This window comes from Gopherus flavomarginatus, chromosome 1, assembly GCF_025201925.1.
Source record: "Gopherus flavomarginatus isolate rGopFla2 chromosome 1, rGopFla2.mat.asm, whole genome shotgun sequence".
NCBI lineage: Eukaryota > Metazoa > Chordata > Testudines > Testudinidae > Gopherus > Gopherus flavomarginatus.
The window spans coordinates 118,794,484-118,812,725 of record NC_066617.1 but is presented as its reverse complement, the minus strand read 5'-3'; the positions used below and the strand labels follow the sequence as shown (position 1 = coordinate 118,812,725).

Genomic DNA, 18,242 nt, shown 5'->3' with positions numbered 1-18,242 from the left:
ACACATATGGCACCGGGGAAAAGGCACCACGGGAAAAACTTTATTTGCTTGATTTCATTATAAGCCGAATGCCTGGATCATCCATCAACATTCCCATCCCACTGACAGTTCTACAAAGCACAGATGCCCTGAACACACCAAGGGAAACTATCATACTTGGAAATAACCCATATGCCCATAGGCTCTCCACCTCCATGCTCAGGGTATAAACAGCAACAATCACTTAGCACAAGGCATTTCCTGAAGATTAATGATCAGATGAGGTCCCTCAGCTGCCTCTCAGGCCATCAACTTTTCCTTGCCCACCATTAATCCCCAGAAAAAGCCCTGCACCTTGATCACTACTGCTTTACTGTTTCACCTGCCTCGAAATAGGACCTGCGGGTGCTTTGATAAATGGCTTGAAAGGTTGTACAGTGAACCCAGACATATTGTAAGTGCCTCCATTTTTTCTTTCTTTCCTGAAATGCTATTTAGCAATGTCCTGCAGCACTGCTCCTTGGAGAATCACCCCACACTATCCCCTACCCGCTGCCTCTAGCAGCAACAGTACTTGAGGGGGAATTGTTCTTCACCTCATGTTGCCCACCAGCAGACTCATACCATAGTTACAGAGATTTGTTCAGTCAGGGCCCTGGAGTGCTTTACACCATTACCAGTGGATCCCATGTTAAAGTGCACACTGAAGAAAAAACAGAAACACCTGTTCTGTTCTGACCAGAATGCAGTAAACCCTTTGGGCCTCACCTTACCCCATGGAGTGGTCTCAGTTATTAAGATTCAGAATCCCCAAAGGGCTACAGTACCCAGTTAATCCTACCAGACTCACTGCCTGCATCCCAGGGGAATTAGCACAGAATCTCAGCGATTAGAGATGGTAAAGACCCATTACAATATGTAGTCCGTTTCCCCAGCCACTACAGGACTCTTCCTACAGCATAAGATCTTTGCCCAGTTGTAATATCACAAGCAACAAGACTCCTGTCACTTTCCAAGGGAAACTATTCCATGGGTTTACGCATCCCACTATTAGCCAATATCTCTTGATATTCAATCTAAAATTAAATCTGTTTCTTTGTAAGTCAACCCTTCCAGCCCTCAGTCACTATAGCTGTTTTTCTCAGAATCCCCTCCAGTGGGTCTACATCCTCCTAGTCTCAGGATGCCCAGAACTGAACCCAATATTCCAAGTGCAGTCACAACAGAGCAGCAAAGAGAGGGAGTATCAGCTCCTTGTTCCACAGGATGATGCCTCTTTGTATGAAGTTCAGAGCTGCACTGGCATATCAAAACATGAACATCTCTCTAATTTAATTTTCTCAATCACCTGGAGGTCTCATTAGCTTTGTGACCTGACCAGAGGCCCAATCCTATAAACAGGAGCATACATAAATGTAGAGGTGACAGTAATCCCACTAATATCAGTAGAGCTACTAATGTGAGTCAAGTTCCTCACATGCATAAGCGTGTGCACAACTAGGCCCCATACCTTTAGATTCTTAGTCTCCTTACATCAGGGGTCGTCAACCTTTAGAAGTGCTGTGCCGAGTCTTCATTTATTCACTCTAATTTAAGGTTTCGCGTGTTAGTAATACATTTTAACGTTTTTAGAAGGTCTCTTTCTATGTCTGTAATATATAACTAAACTATTGTTGTATGTAAAGTAAATAAGGTTTTTAAAATGTTTAAGAAGCTTCAATTAAATTAAAATGCACAGCCCCCCAAACCGGTGGCCAGCACCCGGGCAGTGTGAGTGCCACTGAAGCCTGGTCTACACTATGCATTTAAACTGATTTTAGCAGCGTTAAACCGATTTAACGCTGCACCCGTCCACACAACGAGGCCCTTTATATCGATATAAAAGGCTCTTTTAACCGGTTTCTGTACTCCTCCCCGACGAGAGGAGTAGCGCTGAAATCGGTATTACCATATCGGATTAAGGTTAGTGTGGCTGCAAATCGACGGTATTGGCCTCCGGGCAGTCTCATAGACTTTAGGGTCAGAAGGGATCAATATGATCATCTAGTCTGACCTCCTGCACAAAGCAGGCCACAGAATCCTACCCATCCACTTCTATAACAAACCCCTAACCTATGTCTGAGTTATTGAAGTCTTCAAATTGTGGTTTGAAGACCTCAAGCTGCAGAGAATCCACCAGCAAGTGACCCATGCCCCACGCTGCAGAGGAAGGCGAAAAACCTCCAGGGCCTCTGCCAATCTGCCCTGGAGGAAAATTCCTTCCCGACCCCAAATATGGCGATCAGCTAAACCCTGAGCATGTGGGCAAGACTCACCAGCCAGCACTCAGGAAAGAATTCTCTGCAGTAACTCAGATCCCATCCCATCTAACATCCCATCACAGACCACTGGGCATACTTACCTGCTGATAATCAAAGATCAATTGCCAAAATTAAGCTATCCCATCATACCATCCCTTCCATAAATTTATTAAGATTAGTCTTAAAGCCAGATATGTCTTTTGCCCCCACTACTCCCCTTGGAAGGCTGTTCCAGAACTTCACTCCTCTAATGGTTAGAAACCTTCGTCTAATTTCAAGTCTAAGCTTCCTAGGGTTCAGTTTATACCCATTTGTTCTTGTGTCTACATTGGTACTAAGCTTAAATAATTCCTCTCCCTCCCTAATATTAATCCCTCTGATATATTTGTAAAGATATATTTATCCCACAGTGCACCACTGTGACTGCACTGGACAGCAATCCAAACTCGGATGCACTGGCCAAGTAAACAGGAAAAGCCCCGCGAACTTCTGAATTTCATTTCCTGTTTGCCCAGCGTGGAGCTCTGATCAGCACGGGTGGCGATGCAGTCCCAAATCCAAAAAGAGCTCCAGCATGGGCCATACGGGAGATAACTGGATCTGATCGCTGTATGGGGAGACAAATCTGTTCTATCAGAGCTCTGTTACAGAAGATAAAATGAGAAAGCATTTGAAAAAATCTCCAGGCTATGATAGACAGAGGCCACAGCACAGTGCTGTGTGACAAGTGTAATGGAAAGCCAAAGAATCAAATGGACGTGCATGGAGGGAGGGAGGGGGTACTGAGGACTCCAGCTATCTCACAATCCCCGCAGTCTCCGAAAAGCATTTGCATTCTTGGCTGAGCTCCCAGTGCCTGTAGGGTCAAACACATTGTCCGAGGTGTTTCAAGGTATATGTCATCAATTTATCCCCCCCACCCCATGAAAGAAAAGGGAAAAAAATTGTTTCTTGACTTTTTTATATGTCACCCTATGTCTATTGCATGCTGCTGGTAGAAGTGGTGCTGCGGCAATGAATAGCAGCATCCTCTCCCCTCCCCTCCCCGGTGGCAGACGGTACAATATGACTGCTATCCATTGTCATCATCAGCCCGTGAGTGCTCCTGGCTGGCCTCAGGTGAGGTCGGCCGGGGGCGCCTGGGTAAAAATAGGAATGACTCCCGGTCATTCCCGGTAGATGGTACAGAACGGCTGGTAACCGTCCTCATCATAGCAACTGGGGGCTGAGCTCCATCAGCCCCCGCCCTTTCATGTCTAAAGAAAAGATTCTGTACTGCCTGGACTATCATAGCAGCGGGATGCTGGGTTCCTCTCCCCCGCCCCCCCCCCCAGGACCGGCGCTAGGGGTTTGAGCGCCCTAGGCAGACGGCAATTTCGCTGCCAGAGGCGCTGATCCCGCGGCTCTGGTGGAGCTGCCACAGTGGTGCCTGCGGAGGGTCCGGTGCTCCGTGACTCTGGTGGAGCTGCCACAGTGATGCCTGCGGGAGGTCCACCGGAGCCGCGCGAGCAGCCGACTGTCCGCAGGCACGACTGCGGCAGCTCCACTGGAGCCGCGGAGCACCGGACCCTCCGCATGCACCACTGTGGCAGCTCCACCGGAGCCACCTGCCGCCCCCTCCGGCAAAACGGAGCCCACCATTTATTCTGGCACCCTAGGCGATTGCCTAGGCTACCTAAATGGTAGCGCCGGCCCTGCCCCCCCCCCACCGTTTAATGTCCTGCCTGGACTATCATAGCAGCTGCAGGCTGCCTCCCCCTCATTTTATCTCACTAAAAAGTCAGTGTTTCTTATTCTTGCATTCTTTATTACTTCATCACACAAATGGGGGACACTGCCATGGTAGCCCAGAAAGGTTGGGGGAGAAGGGAATCAACAGGTGGGGTTGTTGCAGAGGCACCCCCCCATGAATGGCATGCAGCTCATCATTTCTGAGGGATCTGACATGGAGAGGCTGTGCTCTCTGGTTCTCTGATACACTGGGTCTCTAGTACACTTGCCCCATATTCTAGGCAGGACTGACTATTTTTAGATAAACCATAAAGGAGGGATTGACTCGGGGAGTCATTCCCATTTTTGTCTTTGCGCCCTCGGCTGATCTCAGCTAAGGCCACCCAGGAGCACTCATGACAGCAGCCGACAGAACGACTGATAACCGTCATCTCATTGCCAGTTTACAATGGCACAGCAGACGGTGCAGAACGACTGGTAACCGTCTCTGCTACCTTGCAAAGGCAAATGAATGCTGCTGTGTAGCATTGCAGTACCGCCTCTGTCAGCGTACACATATGGTGACAGTGACAAAAGGCAAAACAGGCTCCATGGTTGCCATGCTATGGCGTCTGCCAGGGCAATCCAGGGAAAAAGGGTGCAAAATGATTGTCTGCCGTTGCTTTCACGGAGGAAGGAATGAGTGACGACATTTACCCAGAATCACCCGCAACACTGTTTTTGCACCATCATGCATTGGGATCTCAACCCAGAATTCCAATGGGCGGGGAAGACTGCGGGAACGATGGGCTACGGGATAGCTACCCACAGTGCAACGCTCCAGAAATTGATGCTAGCCTCGGTACATGGACGCACACTGCCGAATTAATGTGCTTAGTGTGGTCGCGTGCACTCGACTTTATACAATCTGTTTTACAAAACCGGTTTATGTAAAATCGGAATAATCCCGTAGTGTAGACATACCCTGACAATCAGCTCATGTGCCGCTTTCGGCACGCGTGCCATAGGTTGCCTACCCCTGCCTTACATGTCCCTACCCTCTAGGAGGTTCAAACCGCCTCCCTGATCAGCATGCGCTAATGTCATTAGCGTGCTAACATGTACAAGGACAATAAGACAAAGGGTGACCAGCCGTCAGTGGCAAGTCCATAGCAGATTTTATTTATGGTGCATCAGCCAGTTTGTTTATTCACATGACAGTGGATCCAAGCCAATCTGTGTGTCTCACCAGACATCACTTCTGCAGATGCTAAGCTATTAATATGATCCTCTCTTCTCTCAGTCTCTACATTTATATGCACAATGGTTATGGTCATGCATGTAAATGTGTTCTAGGGAGGTGTTGGCAAACATCTAGCCTGCAATTCCCAAAAGACCGTTTTCAAAGCTAGCCCAAGTGCACTTATCTTTCTTATGACATTCAGTATCTCCCCACAATGTGGAGACAGCAGCCACAGGGCTTACACCACCCTTTGGACAGAAGACAGTGTTTATAAAGCATACAAGAGTTTTAAACAAACCAAAAGGTGCCCCCCACGGCAGATCTGGTGCCATTCCGGTGTGAGTTAAGAGGAAAACAGGAAAATCACCAACCCAACACAACAAGCACTGCGATTCCAACATACAGCCACCCCAAAACAACATTTGTTCCCAGTGGCTCTGGCAGTCTGACCAGGCCTGCTCAAGAAGTCTTATTACACCAGATATAGGATGGGTATTTTAAGATGTTCTAGATCGATAGTGACCTGATTTTCAGAGGGGCTGAGTGCGTGCAACTTCCAATGAAGTCAGCCAGAGCTATGGGTGCTCATCTTGGAAATCAGGCCACAGACACCCAAGCAGGCAGCCAAGTCATGTGTTGGAAGGTGCCTCCTTGCACACCTGTTTGGAATGAGAAATGCCACCACGGAACAGAAGTAAACCTTTCTGAACCCAGTAGTTGGCAAGGATATTTTTTCTGCAATTTCAATGTAACCACCACCTTCCTTCCTACAGAGGGCACTGCGAGACATAGCATCACCATCCCTAGGTTCTGCCTTTCATGTTGGCTTCTGAAATGGACCATCTCAGGATACTCAATCAACATAAGGATATGGAGGACTGGTCCCCTTGGCCTCCCACAGCTTGTGCCCCTTCCCCTCGTCCCCTGAACATTCTCTGCTAGGATTTCCGCAGTTTCTCCTTAATGAGGGTGCTGCTCAGAAGGTTTTTAATGAGGAGTTAATCTGAACCACCTGTTGAGAAATCCCCAGAGGGGTCAGAAGCCTACAGAGCAGTTACAGCTCAGATTTAAGAAGCATCCAGAGCTTGGGGCTAGAAGGAAGGGGTCTTGTACACAACACCACACTGAGCAGGAATGACATTTTGTGCCTCAATCTTACCAATGCAGCCCCTAACCAACCTTTAGCAAACTGCTCACCAGATATTCTGGCACTTTTCCTGGCTCCCATGTGGCACATATGACTGCAATGTCATGCTGGGCAGCTAACAGACTCCCCCTCCCTGCAAATATGAATGTCCTGAGACTCCCTATCACAGTAACTGCTAGCACTCCCAACTCCAAAGCACAGTAAGAAGCAGTGGAGGGATAGCCTTGAGCTCACTGGAACCAATGTACTGGTACATAGGCAGCAATTAACAGCCTGCTGCACTCGTGGACCTGGAGCACCTTTGTTACTGATTAGCAGCCATTCAGACTCCATGTGTTTCCCTGCCCCCACATTTGGATTTTTGCTGCCTGCGTATAAATGTGTCATCTTACTTCATGGATGGTAAGCTTCTTTGTAGCACAGGAAATAGGGTTGCCAGGTGTCCGGTTTTCAACCAGAGAACCCAGTGGAAAAGGGACCGCGGCAGCTCCAGTCAGAACCACTGATTGGGCGTTACTAGTTCAGTTGGTGTCACAGCAGGGCTGGCAGGTCCCTGCGGCCCCTAGGCAGAGGCGCTGCTAGGGGGGCTCAGTGTGCAGCCCCCCACCCCAAGCGCTGGCTCCACATCTCCACTGGCCAGGAACCATGGCCAATGAGAGCGGTGGGGGCAGCACCTGCAGGTGAAGTCAACATGCAGAGCCGCCTGGCTGTACCTCCATCTAGGGGCCAAGGGACATGTAGCCACTTCCGGAAGCCACCTGAGGTAAGCGCCGCCTGGCCAGAGTCCACACACCCTCCCATACTCCAACCCCCATCCCTGAGCCCCCTCCTGGACCCAAACTCCCTCCTGAAGCTCACACCACAAGCACACACACCGTGGACCCAACCCCTTGCCCCAACCCAGAGCCCACACCCCCATCCCAGAGCCTGTACCTCCTCCTACACCCAACCCCCTGCTTCAGCCCGGAACCCTGTCCCACACTCTGAACCCCTCAACCCCACCCTGGAGCCTCCTTCTGCACACCGAACCCCTCATCCCTGGCCCACCCCAGAGCCCACACCCCAGGCAGAGCCCTCACCCCCACCCACACCCCAACCCCCTGCCCCAGCCCGGTGACAATGAGCGAGTGAAGGTGACGTGGGGGGGGGAGGGAACTTTGGGGAAGGGGCAGGGCAAGTGTGCTTGGTTTTGTGCAATTAGAAAGTTGGCAACCCTAACAGGCATTAGAAGTAGAACAGACAAAAATCATCCATCCAGTCCTGCCCCCTGGCTCATGTGGGATGTTCCCTACAGGATGTTTTCCAATGTTTTGTCCAGTTTAAATTTAAAACATGCAAGTAATGTTTTTTTGCCACCTCCACTGGGAGATTATTCCATGACCTAATAGATCTGACTCCAAGCTTTCCTAGGACAATCAACCTAAATTTTCCCTCCCTGTTCCATCTTATTTCTCCTCATTACACCTCGTGTACTAAATGAAAGGATTCATCTCCACCTTTAGTCTTTACTCCCTGACAAGTATATGTAGCCTCACGTTTACCTTTATTAAGCTATACATTCTTCACTTCTGTAATTTCCTTTTGTAAATCAATCCTTCTATCCCTGGTCCTATTTAGATTTTCTCTTAACAGCCTCCAATTTGTCAATATTTCTATAGCAGTGAAGTTCCTCAAAGTGAACACATTCCTGCGGGTGCAGCTGCCTCTGAGTTAGAGAGAAAGGCTGTTACTTCCTTGATTCATGATATGATGCTTCTGTGCATGCATCCCATAATTGCATTGGCTTCTTTTGGTACCATTGCATATTCATCTTTAATTTGACGGCTGCTATCAAGCTCTCTTTCAGCATTAATGCTTTTTAAATTTCCCTTCCCCCTGCATAGCTATGATTTGGGTTATTTTTCTCCTGAGGTATTTGCTTGCAACCATTTTCAAACTTTCTCACCTCCTGCTGGATTGGTTTAATTGGCTGACGGTCAGACATCCACCTGGGTGAAAACTCTGTGCGCTGCAGACGCTTCTCCTAAATGGGGGTAGAGAAAGGGAGAGAAGGAGATGATGTGATTGGGGCACACCACTGATGTTCGTGGGGGAATTTTTGTATTAGGTGTGACCAAGAAACTACTATTATCTTTACAAGAGTAGCGTAATACAGACCTCTCCAAAGGCCAGACTGGCTATGGAGTTGATTTCAGAGGCATGTTCTCAGGAAGTTTACTCCAAATTTGTCTCATCTTAAAACAGTTATCTGATCAGCAGCATTCTTCAGAGTCTAGCTATCCACCTCTAATCACCACTCCATCACCAAAAATCCCATTCCCTGCAAACAAAGCCTAGTAGCCTCTGTTTACATGGTACCTAGAAAGTGTTTAGGGATCCTGTACTGCTCAAAGTGTCTCTACTGCAACAGATAAAACATCCTTCCCTATTCCCAGGAGCGTTTGATGGCTGGCTGGATTTAGCACTCTCCCTGCCATCCAGCATCCCTGCACTCAACAACAGCACCACACAGAGATAAGCAGGCTGACTCTCCCCAGCCCTATGTGCTCACACATACCTTCTGGGCAATCATGTTGCAAATCTCAGGCAGGAAGTCTTCACTCAGGAGTTTGTAGAGCTGCCTTTCTCTTAGGGAGGTTCTCTCTCTGAAGCTCTCTGTGACTTGTCTCCATTCCTCTTCTGTCTGACACAGCAGCCACCATGTCCCACGGCCTGGTCCCTGGGACCCTTCAGGAACATAAAGAGATATTAGCTCTGCAATGATGATTGTTGGTGGCTTTCCTCCAACCCATGCCCTCCCCTCCAGAACTTGGGAAGAAAGAAAGATGTTGACAGTGTACACGCTTCCAGGTGACATGGGTTGTGGTCTAGGAAAAGCAAGAAGAATCGTTCACGTATGTAACGAGAAGACCTGCATAGCTATGGCTTCATTCCAAGCTCTCTCAAGAGCACTGTATTGCCCCTAGTGCCAGTAACACACACTACAGGGCACTGTACACGGGGGGTGGGAAATAAAACAACGGCAGCACCTGGAATACTTTGGGTGAAATGTCATTATTAACCTAACCCAGTCTAAAAACACACCCATGTCTATCCAGCAGCCAAGAGGAGGAAAAGGCAAGTGGGGGAAGGAAGAATTAGTTTCCTTAGCTGTCATTTATTTTTCATAATGGAAGGCATCAACTGGGTCTGGACGCTTCTAATGGGTTACATCTGCTCAGACTCCCTCTGCTGGATTGCTGCAGCATGGTGCTCTGACCCAGGAGATAACTTCTAAAGCTGAAACTATCCAAACTAGCAGAAAACATCCATCCTATAAACCTACCACATTTCTATTTATGTAGTTTCAGCTTTGGAAATTCTCTCTTGAATTTGAGTGTGGAGCTGCAGCAGTCCAGAGGGAAGCTGAACTCTGAGGAAGGGCAGAGAAAAGACAAAGCCAGAGTTGCCTGTATCGTGGTAGAAAAAACAGTTGCCTTTTCCATAACTGGTGTTCTTCGAGACATGTTGCTCATTCCCATTCCGTATTAGGTGTGTGCGCGCACCATGTGCACTGGTGCCGTAAGTTATTCCCTTAGCAGTATCCGTAGCGGACCAGCTCTGGCGCCCTCTGGAGTGGTGCCTTCGTCACATGGTATAAGGGGCGCCGCCAGCTCCCCCTACCCTCGGTTCCTTCTTGCCAGAAACTCCGACAGTGGGGAAGGAGGGCAGGTTGTGGAATGAACATGAGCAATACATCTCGAAGAACACCAGTTATGGAAAAGGTAATTGTCTTTTCTTCTTTGAGTGTTTGCTCATGTCCATTCCACATTAGGTGACTCCAAAGCAACACAGCTCTGCCGAACCCAGCGTCGTTCCTGGCCTGCTGAGTGATGGCATAATGAGAGGTAAACGTGTGGACAGAGGATCACGTTGTGGCTCTACAAATGTCCTGGATAGGGATGTGCACCAGGAAGGCCGCCGAAGATGCCTGCGAGTGGGCGCTGACAATCGGTGGCAGCAGAACCCCCACCAGGTCGTAATAGGTCCTTATGCACGAGGTAATCCAATTGGAAAACCTCTGCGAAGACACCGGAAGGCCCTTCATCCTAACCGCTGCAGTGACAAAGAGCTGAGTTGATTTACAGAAAGGCTTGGTACATTCTAAGTAAAAAGCCATGGCCATCCGGACACCCAAGGAGCCAAGATGCCTCTCCTCACTGGTCTTGGGCGGTTTGGGACAGAACACTGGGAGGAAGATGTCCTGGTTCATATGGAAGGTAGACACCAACTTCGGCAGGAAGGCTGGGTGGGGCCGCAGCTGAACCTTGTCTTTGTAGAAGACCATGTACAGTAGTTCTGAGGTCAAGGCTTTAATCTCAGAGACTCGTCTCGCTAATGTCACCACCACTAGGAAAGCAACCTTCCATGACAACAGATGGGAAAAGAAGCAGGAATCCAGCAGCTCAAAGGATGGGCCAGTGAGCCTAGAGAGGACCAAGTTAAGATCCTACTGCAGGACAGGAGCCTGTACCTGCGGGAAGAATCTCTCGGGCCCTCTCAAGAATCTGACTGTCATGTCATGGGAAAACACCGTCTGTCCTTGGATTGACGGATGAAAAGCGGAGATGGCCGCAAGATGCATCTTAATGGAAGAGTATTCCAGGCCCTGATTCCTCAAATGGAGCAGGGTAGTCCAGGACAGCCTGTATGGAAGAAAGCGAAGGAGAGATGCCACGCTTGGATGGCCAGCAGGAAAACCTCCTCCACTTGGCCAGATAAGTCAGTCTGGTTGAGGGCTTCCTACTTCCCAGGTAGACCTGTCCACTCCTCTGGGTTCACCCATGCAGCATCCATGCCGAGATGTGGAGGGACATGAGGTTGGACTGCACGAGCCGACCGCGGTCAGTTGGGCAGGGAACAGGGAGGGGCTGCTGTCAGGTTCATGAGCATGCTGAACCAGTGCTGGCGAGGCCACACTGGGGCGATCACGATAACCTCTGCCCTGTCTCTCGATCTTTACCAGGACCTTGGCGACGAGTGGGAACGGGGTGAACGGATACATCAGGTTCCCCAACCATGATAGGAGGAAGGCATCGGAGAGGGAGTCCTTGCCAAGACCAAAATTGATGACATTTTCTGTTTTGCCTGGTAGCAAACAGGTCCACTTGGGAAGTTCCCTACTTCTGGTCTGGAAGATCATGTGGGTTACCTCCAGGTTGAACGACCACTTGTGGTGAAAGGAGAGGCCCTGCTCAGGTGATCCACTAGCGTGTTCTTGATGCCAGGGGAGGTGACAAGCTTCCAGGTGGACCTTGTGGTGGATGGAGAGTCTCTTGGCAGAAAGCTGATGAGCGCGCTCCCCTTTGCCTGTTGATGTTGAACATTGAGGCTGTGTTGTTCGTCAGGACTCTCACTACCTTGTGCAACAGGTGAGGTGGGAAGACGCCGCATCTTTGACATTTATGTGTACCACCATCTCCTCCGGGGATCACATACCCTGGGTCTGGAGATCTCCGAGGTGCGCACCCTAACAGAGATCCGAGGTGTCCGACACCAACTCAATGGAGCGAGCGGGGTTGTTGAACAGAACTCCCTCTAGGACCATCGCACAATCAGTCCACCACTGCAGTGAGATGAATACTGTTGGGGGAAATGGTAACGATCTTTTCCAGGTGATCCCTGGACTGGGAATAGACTGTTGCCAGTCATTGCTTCAGAGGTTGCATCCAGAGCCTGGCATGGTGGACAACATATGTGCAAGCTGCCATGTGGCCCAGCAGATGCAAGCAGACGCTGGCTGTAGTCAGGGGGAACACAGATACCTCCGTGATAAGGTCTGTCAATGTCTGAAACCTTTCTAGAGGCAGGAACGCTCTGGCGCAGGTCGAGTTGAGCACCGCCCCAATAAATTCTATCTTTTGCACTAGAACTAACGTAGACTTTGTGTCATTCACCAGTAGGCCCAGGGAGTGGCACGTGGCTTGCAGCACCCCAACATCCTTTTGGACCTGAGATCTGGAGCTACCCTTGACCAGCCAGTCGCCAAGGTACGGGTAGATCATAGACTTATATAATCATAGAATACACTGCTCTACAGCCAAAATGCTTCTGAAATAAATGTAGTCCAACTTTACTAATTCTGGGTCACTGAGAACGAAAATGATGCTTAAAATTGTTGATTGGCTCTAGTTTTCAAGATATACTATTGGGTCAGTATATACGACCCTTGACTTGGGAATGGCGGAGGATAAGTGAATTATAAAGGGAAGGGATCTCAATTTAAACCAGAAATGACTAAAATACATCTTTGACTGGATCTATGAATAAATCTATGACTGGGTTTGGACAGTACTTGCTTTTTAGGCAAAACAATGAATGATGCAATCTGAAGCTGGTATTGCATCATACATGATATGAATTGCATCATGTTATTCCTAGAAGTCATGGATGATGCAATCATAACGAAGCTTACATCACTCTGCTCAACAAATTGCCCTATATCAGCTCTAGAAATCATACAGTGTCGTGCTCTCTTATTTGTCAGTGTTTGATTTTGCAAAGGGACACATTTCTGTTTAGCCAAAGTGAGCAGAGATGCCTCGTACGTGTGTGAACAGTGCAGAGAGCTTCTGCTACGTTTGTGGTGAAGTGACTTTTGCATCACAAAAGCGCAGTATAACCACTATGGTTAAGAAAGCCTATCACCTTTATTTTGGCTGCAAAATTGGAGATCAGGACAAGAGGTGGGTCCCACACATATGCTGCAACATTTGTGCAACAAATCTTCGCCAGTGGTTGAACAGGAAAAAGAAATCTATGCCTTTTGCAGTGCCAATGATTTGGAGAGAGCCAACAGATCATACCAGCAATTGTTGCTTCTGCATGGTGCCTCCAGTTGGGAAAGGTGTCTCAAAGAAGAAAAAGTGGACTGTGCATTATCCAAACATTCCATCAGCTATACGCCCAGTACCCCACGGAGAAGGACTGCCGATTCCTGATGCACCAGAATCATTCTCACTTGAGCCAGATGAGGAAGAGGAAGAAGATGAAACTTCTGGTCCTGAACCATCAATGTCACAGGACCCACATTTTCTCCTGTCCTCCTCCCCTGAACCACACCTCCTAACACAAGGTGAACTGAATGACCTTGTCAGGGATTTGGAACTACTCAAGAGGAAGGCAGAGCTGTTGGGCTCCGGACTACAGCAGTGGAATCTCCTGGCGTCTGATGTAAGCTGCCACCACCGACATGCACTTGGTAAACACCCTCGGTGCTGTCGCCAGGTCAAAATGGGAGGATCGTAAATTGGTAGCAGCCAGGTCCCACCGTGAATTGGAGAAAACGTCTGTGTCCTTGGAAGATTGCTACGTGGAAGTATGTGTCCTTTAGGTCGAGGGCAGCATACCAGTCTCCCAGATCCAGGGAGGGGATGAGAGAGGCAGGGAGGACCATGCGGAACTTCAGCTTCTTTAGGTACCTGAAGTCTTGCAGATCCAGGATGGGATGTAGACTGCTCTTGGCCTTTGGGATTAAAAAATATTGGGAATAAACTCCCCTGTTCCTGTACTGCAGAGGGACTTCCTCCACCGCCCCCAGATGTAGCAACCCTTGAATCTCCTGCATGAGGAGACTCTCGTGAGAAGGGTCCCTGAAGAGGGACAGGGAAAGGTGGTGGGGGGGGGGCGGTAGAAAGAAATTGGAGAGTATAGCCCTGTGCCACTGTGTTCAGGACCCAGTGGTCCAAGGTTATAGTGGTCCATGCAGGGAGGAAAAAGGAAAGGCGGTTGGAAAAAAACAGGGAAGATGGATCCAGGGAACAGTCTGGTAGGTAGCCCTTGGGTGCACCCTCAAAACGGTAGCCTGGCCCCTTGCTTATTCCAGGTAGAGCTGAACTGAGCAAGGGGTGGAGGAGGGTGGCTCAGGCGGCGCTTGTAGCCCTTGGATTTCTTGTGAGGCGGGTCCTGCTGAGGCTGGCTCCCTTGTCTCTGAGGCTGTTGTGGTTTGAACCCGCTTATGTGCCGGGCCTGGGACATACAGCCCATGCATTTTCAGGGTGGTAGGGGAGTCCTTTAAACTGTGGAGTTTGGTATCAGTCTGTTCTGCAAACAGGGCCTAGCCTTGGAAGGGAAGGTCCTGCATCGACTGCTGAGCCTTGGTGGACAAGCCTGAGGGGAGCAGCCAGGAAGCTTGCCACATGGAGATGGCGGAAGACATGGTGCGGGCTGCAGAGTCCACCGCGTCTGAAGCTGCTTGGAGGACTGCTCTGGCCGCCATCATGCCCCCCTCAAGGATCACCCAGAAGTCCTTCCTGGACCCTTTGGGGAGCGAAGCCTCGAAGTTGGCCATGGCCTGCAACATGTTGTAATCATAGTGGCCAAGGAGGGCCTGGTGGTTGGCCACTCTCAACTGCAGGCTGGAAGATGAATAAACCTTACGTCCAAAAAGATCCAGCCTCCTTGAGTCTTTGTTCTTGGGGGTAGCCCTGTGTTGGCCTTGCTTCTCTCTGTGGCTAACTGCCTCAACCACCAGGAAATTGGGGGCCAGGTGAAAATATAGGTTCTCATACCCTTTTGTTGGCACAAAGTACTTGTGCTCGGCCCTTTTGGAGATGGGGCTGAGGAGGGCGTTTGCCACAAGCCAGTGGTAATCTTTGATACCCCCTCACGAAGGGGTAAAGCCACCCTGGCAGATGCCGAGGCGCAAAGGACATCAAACAAGGAGTCCAAAGCCTCCCTCAACTTCTTGGCCTGGAGCCTCAGGTTAGATGCGACCCTCTTCAATAGTTCCTGGTGCGCCTTAGCATCATCCTAAGGAACTGGGTGAGGGGGCCCCGTGATAGCCTCATCTGGCGATGACGAGGACAATGCCGGTACTGCAGGAGCCTCAACGTCCATTGGTGGTCCAGCAGGCTGCTCTCCTGGGTCCTCCTGGACCTGTGGGGTCCTTCCCCCTAAAGTCTCGGGGACTGGAGGGGGTTAGGATGTTGAAGCTGCTGGCCTGTCCGAGGTTCCCAACACCGATCGGGCGGCCTGTGAAGGCTGGGTGAACCCCCAGGGATTCCATAGGTACCATGGCACTGGCCACTGTGCCTGGGGCCATGGGACAGGTTTCAGTGCTGATGATATAGGCAGCACCACAGGCACTGGAAGCTGCCCCGCACTTAGGGAGCCCTGCTTGGTGCTGGAGCTGGAGTGGTTGCTACCCGGCGACCAGCATCGGGCAGAGCGGGGGCTATTATCTGTCTGGTGCCGGTTGCTGTGCCTGGAGGCAGACCTGTCCGAGTGAGACGAACATCTTGGTCGGGGCCTCGGGGACTGACGGGTGTTCAGCGGATTGGCATTGGAAACCTGGCTATCTAAGCCTTATGCTACCCGACTGGTACTAGGACGTCGATCGGGACCAGGAGCTATCACAAGCCGATTGCTGAGAGTAACTTCCCAAACGCAGCGATCCCCATCTTGGAGACTGACAACAGCGGTCTGGTGACTGGTGGCATTGGTCCCTTGATTGGTCCCAGGATCTGTACTGAGGTCTCAGCAGTGCAAGGGGTAGGTCTAGGCGCTCCTGCCGGGGAGGAGCATGCCTTGGTGGATCAACACCAAGCTCCCGGTGAGGTACGCCTCGAATCTCGCTGTCGGTGCCCAAGGTCCAGGAACCAAAAAGGGCTCCGCTGAGCCTGCCTCTCTGAGGCGTGATGACTTTGGGTGGGTGAGCGGTGGCGGGATGTCCCACGCGATGGGGAATGGTGCCACTGAGGCGGGGACCCACATGTCGCTTATGTGCCCTTCGCCCAAGCAACTTAGGTAGCTACTATGTGGATCGCTGATGGGCATAGGCTGTTTGCAACGATCGCAGGGCTTAAAGCCTGGGGACCGGGGCATGCCCCGTCCCCAGGCTGAGTCCTGTTTGGGACTAACAAAGACTTCAAGAACTACTAGTAAGGGTAACTGATTCAACTACTAGCTATAGTACAGGATTTTAGAAAGTTCGCAAGGATGGAGAACGAAACAACGCTAGCTGAAGCAGCACACATTCCAGCACTGTCACTGGCAGCAAGATGGAAGTGAAGGTAGAGGGAGCCGACTGTGCCCCTTATACTGTGCCATGAGGGTGCCACTCTGGAGGGTGGCCAAAACTGGTCCCCTACAGACAATGCTGAGGGAAAATCTTCTGGCACTGGTGCATGTGGCGAGCACACACACCTAATATGGAATGGACATGAGCAAGCACTCAAAGAAGAATAGGCAGGTCTAACCCATAAGTAATATTCAGACCAGTGGATTCTCACTGGTTGTTTGAGAAATGAGTCTCCCACCCAGTCCCTTTGGAGAAACTGTCACAATATATTGGCATCTCACCTCATTAACTCCTTGTGGACCAAGGGCTCCCCAGTAAGGACCTGGAACATAGATTTCCCTAATTCCTAGTTTTACACAGTATTGACAGTGTATACACCTGACACCAGATGGGAGACAGACAAGGAGAATACTTTGTTCTCCTACAATACAACCCACCCTGGTGACTCTCTCTCTCTAACAGAGAGGGCAAAATGCATCTACCACAAACAGGATGTGTGTCCACATAACCTGTGCTCACCCCCTCTCAGGAGAGCATCTGTCCATACATAGTCCTTCTCTATTGATCTTAGTGTGTGAGTAGAGGAGGGTTCCCCCTGCAAGCCTATTCCAAACTCAGGCCCCTCACACAATAACCTAATTCATTAGTCACTCCTCATCCCAAAACAGTGCCTTGTTATACAGGAAGCATTTGGCTGCCTAGGCTCCTGGGAATAAGTTAGTCTATTTCTTTAACTGCTCATGCCAAATACAATCAGAACCAATCGGGCTAAAGACACAGGGCACCACTTTCAGAAAGACTCTCACTAAGCAGACCCTCCTCCTTCCCTGGGAATCTTGTCTCTCTTAGCTTTGGATGATTTTAAAACTGCAATAGCAGATCAAATTCCTCCCACCCTCCCATAATGTCTTTACCATTTTTCATCTGGGTCTCATGCACGAGTGAGTTCTCTTCAGCCTTCTCCCTATAAAGAAAAAGGCAATTATGCAATGACATCACCAGCCGCTGAAATGCAGCCACTTCTGGGGAAGAATGCAACAGCTGTTTAATGCACAGCAAACACCACATAAATTTTGTACAGGAAGTGAGAAATATCCTATCTGAAGGAAACTTCAAGGAAAATTATGTAAATGGCAAACCTGGAATGTGGCCAGGATATAACATCCCTTACTCTTGTGGATAGAACCAGGAGATCGTTAATGACTTCAGGTAGGCAGGACTTTCATTTAAAATAGCATCTAAATACAGTCGCTCTAGCTGCAATGTGTCCCCTAGCAACATGCAGCTCAAAGGGGTCAGTACGGACTCAGTGGGAAGAACAGCATCCACTGTTTCACCCACATTGCTTCCTGCAGCACCTGGATTTTCTTTAAAGTCCACACCGAAGTACCAACCCAGCCTGTCTGTACAAGATGATTTGAGATCCGGGCTTCAGGGGATATGGTTGCAGGGAGAATTACCTTTGGACTCCCAAATGGAAAAACACATATTGGGGTGCAGGGGATCTTCAGTACCAATGGGAGGCCCCAAAAGGTGCATCAGTACTATCAATGCCAAGAAAGACCAGCCAGCTTTCCTCCTTATATGAGAGTATATCACATAACCATTCCAGGAACACCCTTTTCCATACCTCAACAGATTCTCCTCCAGCAGTTTCTTCCGTTTTGGGGGTCGCCCTCGTCTCTTGCCTGTTTTCCCAGGAACATTTGGGGTGTTTGTCTGGCCCCCACTTCCCCTGCAACACAATGAAAGGTTAGAAAATATCTCCTGAAGAAAGGAACTGTGGCTGGCAGGGGAGGAGGG

At 49.8% G+C, this 18,242-nt stretch overlaps 1 protein-coding gene across 2 annotated transcripts in view; it reads right to left on the bottom strand.

The window, feature by feature from the left end:
- The window catches only part of LOC127033027 (chromatin remodeling regulator CECR2), a 139,414-nt gene that overhangs the window by 31,037 nt on the left and 90,135 nt on the right, over nucleotides 1–18,242 (bottom strand). For both annotated transcript variants that reach the window (XM_050920805.1, XM_050920815.1), the window contains exons 5-8: nucleotides 18,070–18,174; nucleotides 17,354–17,403; nucleotides 8,937–9,106; nucleotides 8,325–8,402 (exon numbers count right to left, since the gene is read on the bottom strand). In XM_050920805.1, coding sequence (XP_050776762.1) covers nucleotides 8,325–8,402; nucleotides 8,937–9,106; nucleotides 17,354–17,403; nucleotides 18,070–18,174 — 403 coding nt within the window. The remainder of the gene's footprint in view (nucleotides 1–8,324; nucleotides 8,403–8,936; nucleotides 9,107–17,353; nucleotides 17,404–18,069; nucleotides 18,175–18,242) is intronic.